Consider the following 10,770-nt stretch of genomic DNA (forward strand, 5'->3'; position numbering starts at 1 on the left):
TTTTTTTTTCTTTTGCAGTTTTTGGCCGGGGCTGGGTTTGAACCCGCCACCTCCAGCATATGGGGCCGGCACCCTACTCCTTTGAGCCTCACATTTTTTTCTTTTTTTTTTTTTTGGTTGTAGTTCCAATTGTTGTTTGGCAGGCCCAGGCTGGATTCAAACCTGCCAGCTCTGGTATACATAGCCGCTGAACTACAGGTGCCAAGCCTGATTTTGGTCCTTGATGCTCATGTTTTCATTTGCATTTGTCTGACCATGAGGGATTTAGGGACTTCCTTACATATTTGGTATTTGCTAGTCCTTCAAGCTTGCCCCCTTCTGTGAACTGCTTGCCCATTGACACCATTGGCTCATTTTTCTTTTTAAGTTTTATAACCTTCCTGCCCACCCCGACCCCTCAGAGCTCTCTGCAGATCTAGATATACATTAATAGATTTTAGACACTATAAGTATCTTTTTTTTTTTTAAACAGAGTTTCACTGTGTTGCCCTCGATAGAGTGCTATGGCTTCACAGCTCACAGCAACCTCAAACTCTTGGGCTTAAGTGATTCTCTTGACTCAACCTCCCAAGTAGCTGGGACTACAGGCACCTGCCACGACACCCAGCTATTTTTTGGTTGCAGTTGTCATTGTTCTTTAGCAGGCCCAGACTGAGCTCGAACCTGCCAGCCTTGGTGTATATGCCCGGTGCCCCACCCACTGAGCCACTGGCGCCGCCATACTGCAGGTATTGTCTAATCAGTCAGCAGACTGTTAACATTTTTTCATGGTAGCATTTATACAGATTTTTTACATTTTTTTTTTGTTGTTGTTGTTGCAGTTTGGCTGGGACTGGGTTTGAACTCACCACCCTCAGTATATGGGGCTGACATCCTACTCACTGAGCCACAGGAAGCACCCAATTTTTTACATTTTTAAAAATATTTTATTTTTCATATGGTCGGTATTTGGGTCTTGACATTTTTCTCAACAAAAACATTCTCACGTACTTGTTTCTGTGGCACAGATTTAGTGACTAGCAGATCTCCTGCTGTGTATAGTGATGTGGACGGATCCAGCTTATTTTTCTCCCATCTTGTGAGCCAACTTTTCCCACAATATCTAGGAAACAATCCATTCTTTCCACATTGCTTTGTGGTTCTGCCCTTATTATATATCAGGTTGCCTTAAGTGTGTAGTCGGCCTTCTGTACCTGAGGGTTCTGCATATGCTTCTAGGACCCCCGTGGGTACCCAAATCCACAGATGCTGAAGTCTGATATAAAATGACTCAGCTTTGGATATAACCTATGCACACACTCCCATATACTATAAATCACCTCCAGATTATTTATATCTAATACAATGTAAATGTTATGTAAACCATTGTTAAACTGCATTGTTTTTAAAATTTGTTTTTTTAATTATTCATGGAATCATGTTTAAAATAGAGCATTTTTTTTTAATTTTCTAGCTAATGACATTTAATTTCATGTGTTTTAAATAAATATGTGTGTGTGTGTGTGTATTGTCAAATAGCTGTTATGGTTGAAGAACCATTTTCAAGTGTATATTTAAGTGGAGTCCTAAGTCCAGATACTATGACAGGGTTGACTCAGTATTTCTTTCGTTAACTATTACAACTCAAACTTACCACGTTTTCTTTGAGCAGATGAACCAGATGACCGAAGCTGGCTAGAACAGCACGTTGTCCATCAGTACTGGACAGCTAGGCCCTCACGGTTTCCTCATAGTTTACATTTACACTCCAACTTAGCTGCTGTCTGGTAAGAAACTGCATTGTTCTTTTAATGTAATGACAGAAGAAACTTTGATGTTTAAACATTTGGCTTTGATTTGTGCTTTAAATCAAGTATTTCCCTTGATTTGAACTTGTTAGCTGCTTTTTTTGTTTGTTTGTTTGTTTGTTTGTTTGGAGACAGAGTCTCACTTTGTCGCCTTTGGTAGAGTGCTGTGGCATCATAGCTCACAGCAACTTGAAACTCTTGGGCTCAAGTGATCCTCCTCCCTCAGCCTCCCAAGTAGCTGGGGCTACAGATGCCCACCACAGTGCCCAACTATTTTTTTATTGCAGTTGTTTAGTTGGCCCGGGCTGGGTTCTGACCTGCCACCCTTACTGTATATGGCCGGCACCATAACCACTGTGCTATAGACACTGAGCCAATTTTTCTGTTTTTGGTAGAGATGTGTCTAGTGCTTTCTCAAGCTGGTCTCCAATTCCTGAGCTGAGGCAATATGCCCACCTTGGCCTCCCAGAGTGCTAGGACTGTAGGGATAAGCCACTATATCTGGCCAGTTTCTGGGTTTGTTTAGCAGTCCTGGGGCAGGTTTGAACCCTCCAGCCTGAGTGCACCGGGCCAGCACTCAAACCATTGAGGTATGGGCATCCAGCCAATATACCCCACCTTTTAGTTGTTTTTAACAATTCTTTTTTTTTGTTTGTTTGTTTCTTTTTGTTTTTCGAGACAGAGCCTCAAGCTGTTGCCCTGGATAGAGTACTATGGCATCACAGCTCACAGCAACCTCCAACTCCTGGTCTCAAGAGATTCTCCTGCCTCCACCTCTCAAGTAGCTGAGACTACAGGTGCCCACCACAATGCCTGCTATTTTTGGTTGCAGCTGTCATTGTTGTTTAGTGGGCCCAGGCTGAGTTCAAACCTGCCAACTCAGGTGTATGTGGCTGGTGCTTTAGCCACTTGAGCCATAGGCATCAAGCCAGTTTTTAATAACTCTTATTGGACTTTTAATTATTTAATTACTATTAAAAGTAGTGAAATAATAGTATTTAATTTTAATGTCTTTTAATTTTTTGGCTCAGCAACTGTAGCTCAGTGGCTAGGGTGCCACACACATACATCAGAGCTGGCAGGTTCAAACCCAGCCCCAGGCCTGCCAAACAACAATGACAACTGCAACAACAACAAAAAAATAGTTGGGCATTGTGGCAAGAGTCTGTAGTCCCAGCTTCTTGGGAGGCTGAGACAAGAGAATTGCTTAAGCCCAAGCGTTTGAGGTTGCTGTGAGTTGTGACTCCATCGCACTCTATTGAGGGTAACATAGTGAGACTCTGTCTCAAAAAAATAAATAAAAAATAATCTCTTTTGGCTTGATGCCCGTAGCACAGTGGTTATGGTGCCAGCCACATACACCAAGGGTGGTGGGTTTGAACCTGGCCTGGGGTCAACTAAACAAGGACAACTGCGATAAAAAATAGCCAGGCATTGTGGCAGGCTCCTGTAGTCTCAGCTACTTGGGAGCTGAGGCAAGAGAATCACTTAAGCCCCAGAGTTTGAGGTTGCTTTGAGCTGTGACACCAGGATACTCTACTGAGGGTGACATAGTGAGACTCTGTCTCAAAAAAAAAAAAAACTTTTAATTTCAATGTGAAGTGATTGCTATATATTAGGCCATTATTTGATTTCTGTTTTAAGACATTTATAAAAATGCAGTTACAGGGCAGCACCTGTGGCTCAAGGAGTAGGGCACTATTCCCATATACCTGGGGTGGTGGGTTCAAACCTAGTCTGGCCAAAAACTTTAAAAGTAAATAAATAAACAAAAAAACACACATACACACTGCACTTGCGGCCAGGCATGGTAGCTGGTGCCTATAATCCTACCACTCTGGGAGGTGAGACAAGGTGAATTGCCTGAGTTCATGAGTTCAAGACCAACCTGAGCCAGAGGGAGACCCCCGTCTCTGAAACTAGCCAGGTGTTATGGCTAGTACCTGTTGTCTCACCTACTCCAGAGGCTGAAGCAAGAGAATTGCTTGAGCCCAAGATTTTGAGGTTGCTGTGAGATGTGACGCCATGGCACTCTACCCAGGGCAACAAAGTAAGACTATCTTAAAAAAAAAAATGCACTTACTGTTTTCCAAAAATCAATATTGCATAGTTTTTCAAAACATTTGCCTAACTCGACAATAAAGATAACAATTGGAATTATTCTGAAAGTACATCTGAGCATTTCAGTTGACTTGTGAAAATAAATATGGGGGCTCAGCGCCTGTGGCTCAAGTGGCTAAGGCACCAGCCACATACACCTAAGGTGGTGGGTTCGAATCCAGCCCAGGGCCACCAAACAGCAATGATGGATGCAACCAAAAAATAGCCAGACATTGTGGCGGGCACCTGTGGTCCCAGCTACTTGGGAGGCAGAGACAGGAGACTTGCTTGAGCCCAGGAGTTGGAGGTTGCTGTGAGCTGTGATGCCACAGCACTCTGCCCAAGGGAATAGCTCAAGGCTCCGTCTCTAAATAAATAAATAAATAGGGCAGCATCTGTGGCTCAAAAGGGTAAGGCACTGGCCCCATATGCCGGAGGTGGTGGGTTCAAGCCCAGCCCCAGCCATAAATAAATAAATAAATAAATATGGGAAGCGTTCAGGTGTTTATTTGATAATTACAACTTAAGTTAGCACTAAATTGCATATATCCTTTTAGACAAGTTATTTTATTTAGAAACTTTTCTGCTAACATTTGATGTTTGCTATCTAACAGGGACCAGCACTTGTATAGCAGTGATCCATTATATGTTCCGGATGACAGGGTCTTTGTTACTGAGACACAAGTTATTCGGGAAACCCTATGGTAAGTTTATTAACCTAATTAATAGTCTGGAAGGCATTAATGGAAAGTGTTCAGGGGTTTTTCACAGGCAAACTAGAAACAGGCCATTAGATACAAAGTTTGGACTTAAGAGTTGACCGTGGACAGTATGAGATTTTAATATGTTTACGTCTTTTCCAGTTTGAAAAATTTAATGTATGACTTAGATTAGTCGAACACTTCTTTAATATCTGAGTTCAAAGCAAAGTTTGCTGCTGTTTTTAACAGGCATAGTGTAACAGTGAGAGCCTGTGTTACAGGAATCTAGTGCAGTATATTACTGTGGAAATCCCAGGTACGTATAGAATTGGCTTTCTTAGAAATGGGAGGATCGTTGGGGGTTATCGAGTATGTGAGGGAGATGCTTTAGCAGCACTGTTTTGGACTTCTCTCTAAGATGACGTTGAAGTGTCTTGAGTCTTAAAGTAATCAGATAAAAAGATTGATGCCTTCCATTTTCTTATATCTACTAATTTCTAATTATTCTTGTTTTTTGTCTGTCCGCCTGTTCTGAATCTTTAATAGGAACTTCCTGGGCATATTGTAGCAAGCCATTTTCTACTTAATTTACATTCATCTTTTTTTTTAACTTCATTTCAGGTTACTTTCAGGGGTGAAAAAGCTCTTTATATTTCAGCTGATAGATGGGAAGATAACTGTGAGGAACAATATTATAGTAACTCATTTGACACAAGTAAGTTATTTGTATATATTGTTATTTAAGAATTAAATAATAGTATTTGTGTAAACTGGTAGTGCAATTTTAGCACATTTTATGGTCTTAAATTAAGTATTAAATTTATAATCCAAAAAGAAAATTAAGTTTTATATCTTTACATTACTTACATTACTTAGAGAAGTCTTTAATATTGTTTGTGACATATTAATTTTGATTTGCATTTTCTCTGTTTTATTTCTGTTATTCTGTATTGAGGAAGCTGTAGTGTACTACAACTATTTTGCCTACAGTACATTTACCTTATGTGTGTTTTTAAACAATAAAAGCCATAATTCTATATTCTGTTGAAATTAATGCTCACTTTTTCCTTTGAATATAAAACTAAATATTCTTCATCTTATTACTTTGTCTTCTACTAAGCATACTGTTTATAACAATCGCAAAATAAATATTTTACCGTGAAGAGAAAATGAATTTTAATGTTTACAAAAGACCAAGTTGAAATAATTGCAGTTTGCTTCTGTTGTAGAACTGTTTACGGTCTGTGCTGGAACAAATAGCAGCATATGGCCAGGTGGTGTTTCGACTCCAGGAGTTCATCGATGAAGTCATGGGACACAACTCTGAAAGCATGCCACCTGGAAATGGTTCGGTTCCTAAGAAGTCCACTGAAGCTCCCTTCAGAACCTACCAAGCTTTCATGTGGGCTCTGTACAAATACTTAATTAGTTTCAAAGAAGAACTTGCAGAAATTGAGAAATGCATCATCAATAATGGTATTTTTTTTTCCTTGAGACAGAGTCTCACTATGTTGCCCTCGGTAGAGTGCTGTGGCATCACAGCTCACAGGAACCTCAAACTCTTGGGCTTAAGCGATTCTCTTGTCTCAGCTTCCCAAGTAGCTGGGACTATAGGCGCCTGCCGCAACGCCCAGTTATTTTTTGTTGCAGTTGATGTTGTTTAGCTGGCCCAGGTGGGGTTCGCACCTGGCACCCTTGGTGTATGTGGCTGGTGCTATAACCACTGAGCTATGGTGCTAAGCCAAATAATGGTATTTAATTATTCTTTACTTTTACTTGTGAGACATATAATTTGTACTTTGAATTTAGGTTATTCATTATATAAGGTTTAAAAGTTACATAACAAGTAATTCCCACACATGCTTTCATTTTTAACAGTTAAAATTTATATTTTTAAGCCATTCATGTCTTTAAAAATCAAAAAACTACAGAGGATTGAGAGTGAAATTCTTCCTGTACCAGTTCCTGCCAGACATTTCCCTCTTCCAGGACACAGCCAAGTCCTCAGTGCCTTATGCTTCCTTCCAGAAGCAGCAGCACATGTGCATGTGCTCAGACCCATAGCCCTTACAGGATTCACCAAGCTTTTCTGATTTAATTGGGGGAGATTATGCTATAGAAGTTTATAAAGAGCCTTCTTTTTCCCTTTTACAAATTGTTTCTCCGTATAGTTATATCATAACCCAGTCCTCCTTAATGGACATTTGAGTTGTTTACAATCTTGCTGTTTCCAGCAGTGCTGCAGTGATAACCACTTAGATATATCCATAATCATAATCATACACATGGAGCAAGTTATTTGTAGGGTAAGTTCTTAAAAATGGAATTGCTGGGGCAGCGCCTATAGCTCAAAGGAGTAGGGCACTGGCCCCATATGCTAGAGGTGGTGGGTTCAAACCCAGCCCCAGCAAAAAAAACTGCAGGAGAAAAAAAATGGAATTGCTGGGTCAAATGGTAGATACTGGCATGTGTGATTTTGTTGGGTTTTGCCACGTTACCTTCCAGGGAGGTGCAGATAAGTAAATTTATATTCTCACCAGCAATGTGTGTGAACACCTGTTTCCTCACACCCTCGCCAACAATGTGTTATCAAACTTTGGTCTTAACCTGTGTAATAAACATAAAATGGTAACCCAGTATAGATCTTTTCCCTTTTAACAAAAAATACATAGAGAGGCTCTGTGTTCCACCACGGTGTTTACCCCAATGGGAAAACTTCATGTAACTCTAGTACACCATGGAGACTGGGAAGCTGACTGTGGCACACAGCACATTAGCCAGACCGCAGACCTGACACAGCTCTCACCAGTGTTGCAGGTGCCTGCTCGAGAGTGGCAGGAGGAAGTGTGAATCTGTGCAGCTCTGTGCTAGTTTATCTCAGGTATAGGTCTGTGTATAGCCACTTCCACACACAGGGTATGCAGATGTGCTGTCACCACACAAGAACTCGCTTGTGTAGCCCCTTTGTAGTCAGAGCTGCCTCCTCCCTTCCATGTAAGGCTAGACTGTTTTTGTTTACCTGGTATGATTCTAATTTGTATTCTTTATTATAAGTGAGGGTGAATGACTCCCTACATGTTTAAGAATCACTTGTGTCTCTTTTTCTGTGAACTGTCAGTTCCTTTATACTTTATTTTTCTGCTGAGTTGTCTTTTTCTCCTCGACTTGTAGTTCTTTGTTCCTTAGGTAAATTAGTTAGTGATGTGAAATTAAAATCCACCACCTCCACTTTGCCATACCTTTCCATAAGCCTAATAAGTAGCTTCGCATTTATGTCACTTATTATATGCAGATATTTTTCCTTGCTGTTGACTTTCATTTATTAATACTTGCAGATATTACAATAACTCTCGCAATAGTGGTGGACAAGTTGTCGCCTCGATTGGCTCAGCTCAAGGTTCTACACAAAGTGTTTAGTACTGGAGTAGCAGAAGTTCCACCTGACACTCGAAATGTCGTCCGCGCATCTCATCTGCTCAACACCCTGTACAAGGCCATTCTTGAATATGACAATGTTGGAGAAGCCTCTGAGCAAACTGTATGTGGCCGTCTTCCTGGTCTAAAGTTTGTCTGTCGCTCCATTCTGCACACAAAGTGGCGGTAGATAGCATCACAGTTCTTTGTTAAATGATGCTTACATCATGGTTTGTCAGACCATTGTTTAAGAGTTTTTAAATTAGCTTCCAAATTTGACACTGCAGGATACTGGCTTTTCAACTCTAATCGCCAAGATCATCAGAAGGATGAGGCAAGGACAAAGCAAGCTGTGTCAGATACCTAGCGGATTTACATAAATAACACCACTCATCTGAGAACACAAATTTCTTACATGAGGTCCCTAAAGTAGTCACATTTATAGAACACAAAGTAGAATGGTGCCTACCAGGGCCAAGGAATGGGAAGGTGTTGTTTACTGGGTACAGAGTTTTCAGCTTTACAAACTGAAAAGGTTCTGTCATAACAATGTGAATGTACTTAAAACCACTGAATTTAAAAATGGTTAAGATGATAAATCTTATGTCATACTTTATAACCACTATTTTTTTTTCCTTTTTTTGAGACAGATCTCACTCTGTCACACTGGGTAGAGTGTTGTGGCATCATCATAGCTCACAGCAACCTCAAACTCCTGGGCTCAAGTGATCCTCTTGCCTCAGCTTCCTGAGTAGCTGGCACTATAGGTGCCCACCATAATGCCCGACTAGTTTTTCTGGTTTTTTTTTTTTTAGACACAGGGTCTCACTCTTGTTCAGGGTGGTCTCCAACTCTGAAACTCAAGTGATCCATCCTCCTTAATCTCCCAGAGTGCTAGGGTTACAGAGATGAGCCACCGTGCCTGACCTAACCACAATTTTTAAAAAATACAAATCTTGAGGTCAGGCACACTGGCTCACACTTGTAATCCCAGCACTTGTGAGGCCAAGGCAGGTGAATTGCCTGAGGTCACAGGTTCAAGACCAGCCTAAGCCAGAGTGAGACCTTGTCTCCCAAAATAGCTGGACCTTGTGGCAGGCACCTCTAGTCCCAGCTACTCTGGAGGCTGAGGGAAGAGAATCGCTTAAGCCCAAGAGTCTGAGGTTGCTGTGAGCTGTGACGCCATGGCACTCTACTGAGAGTGACAAAGTAAGACTCTGTCTCAGGAAAAAAAAATACAAATCTAATTAGAAACTATAGTCTGGAAAGCTGCAGGTTTATTTGGGTGTGTATTTCCGTGGTACTTTTTAGTTTGCTGGTGTAGCTTTTTTCTCCCATTTTGGTATCGCAGTTGAGCATAGAGGAGATTGATTTATCTCAGCACTGCCATTTTTCTTCCACTGAGAAGTATAGTAGAATGAAATCTTCTCGTTTTAGTGGATACTGTGCTGGTAGTATATTCGGATTGGGAAACCATATCTATTTCCCTCAGCTTTCTCAAGTTAACCTATTTCCCTATATAATTCTCACTCCCAAGAGGGTCTCTCTATGGACCACAAACAATATGGTCATCCCATATTTAGGTGAGTTTTTCATGAGAATTTTATGGTGTATGTTTTTAGAGTTTTAATTTCTTACTTTATGTTCAAAAAAAGTAGAAATCTGATTGCGTTTCTAAAGGCATTTCAAACTGTTTGAACCTCCTTTTACCTAGCAGTTGGGGAGCTCTGAGAGTTAACTGTGCACACTCTCAACCTCAGGTCTCCCTCCTGTTCTCTCTCTGGGTGGAGACAGTACGGCCGTACCTGCAGACGGTGGACGAGTGGATTGTGCATGGGCACCTGTGGGATGGCGCCCGGGAGTTCATCATCCAGAGGTGAGGCCAAGGCCGCGGCAGAGAGCACAGGGGATCCAGGGTGCTGGCTTCAGTGGTTTGTGCCCACATGAAATCAGATACTTTTGTTAGTTTCAGATAGTACCGAGAAATCACAATTGAAATAACAAAGCTGTGTTGTCACTATAGTCAAGTTCTGTCTCATTTTGGTAGAAGATGTCAGTACTAGCTGATTAAAAGTATTCTTGTCTGAGTTTTATGTCAGTTCACAGCTTTTCTTTCACAAATTATCTTTTTGGATGATAGTGTATTTATGACTGACTGATGCTAAAATGTACATTGCTTCCCATAAAATGAATTTAGGTCTGTTATGCCCTTTGTAAATGATCAACATGTTAAAAGTTATAAAAATGTCAAATATGTACCTCTAATGTAGTTATTTCTCAGATATTTTACCCCCAAGTATAATATTTAGTAAAAGAAATAAAATGTCTACCCATTTGTGATGATTTACTTTTAATTGATTTTTCTGAATAGCATCAGATAAACGGCAATGTAGAACTGTTTGTACTAGTTTAACTGAGTTTTAAGATACACAGTCTTATTTTGTTTAATTCCAATTCAGAAAACTACTTAATTTAATTTCACTTATTGTAGCAGCCCATATAGCCTATGGCTAGGAGGAGTGAGTGTAATAAGTAACTCCTGTATAGCTCAATAGAACACCTGAGTGAAAAGGGCATGGGGAGGGATTTAGCTCTCCTAACAAGCATAAGAGAGCTCTGAGATAAGAACATTAGTGAATTGGCAGTCTCTACACCTGTGGTATTAAAAGTCACCAGATCAGGCTCGGCGCCTATAGCTCAAACAGCTAAGGCGCCAGCCACGTACACCTAAGGTGGCAGGTTTGAATCCCCAGCCCGGACCCGCCAAA

General features: G+C 40.8%; 1 protein-coding gene across 4 annotated transcripts in view; it reads left to right on the forward strand.

The window, feature by feature from the left end:
• TUBGCP5 (tubulin gamma complex associated protein 5) overlaps positions 1 to 10,770 on the forward strand; it is a 64,763-nt gene that overhangs the window by 18,765 nt on the left and 35,228 nt on the right. For all 4 annotated transcript variants that reach the window (XM_003800154.3, XM_023519288.1, XM_023519289.1 and 1 more), the window contains 6 exons: positions 1,652 to 1,766; positions 4,502 to 4,591; positions 5,210 to 5,303; positions 5,818 to 6,064; positions 7,924 to 8,126; positions 9,763 to 9,878. In XM_003800154.3, the coding sequence (XP_003800202.1) occupies positions 1,652 to 1,766; positions 4,502 to 4,591; positions 5,210 to 5,303; positions 5,818 to 6,064; positions 7,924 to 8,126; positions 9,763 to 9,878 (865 nt within the window). The remainder of the gene's footprint in view (positions 1 to 1,651; positions 1,767 to 4,501; positions 4,592 to 5,209; positions 5,304 to 5,817; positions 6,065 to 7,923; positions 8,127 to 9,762; positions 9,879 to 10,770) is intronic.

This window comes from Otolemur garnettii, unplaced genomic scaffold (assembly GCF_000181295.1).
Source record: "Otolemur garnettii isolate 467f Iridium unplaced genomic scaffold, OtoGar3 scaffold00170, whole genome shotgun sequence".
NCBI lineage: Eukaryota > Metazoa > Chordata > Mammalia > Primates > Galagidae > Otolemur > Otolemur garnettii.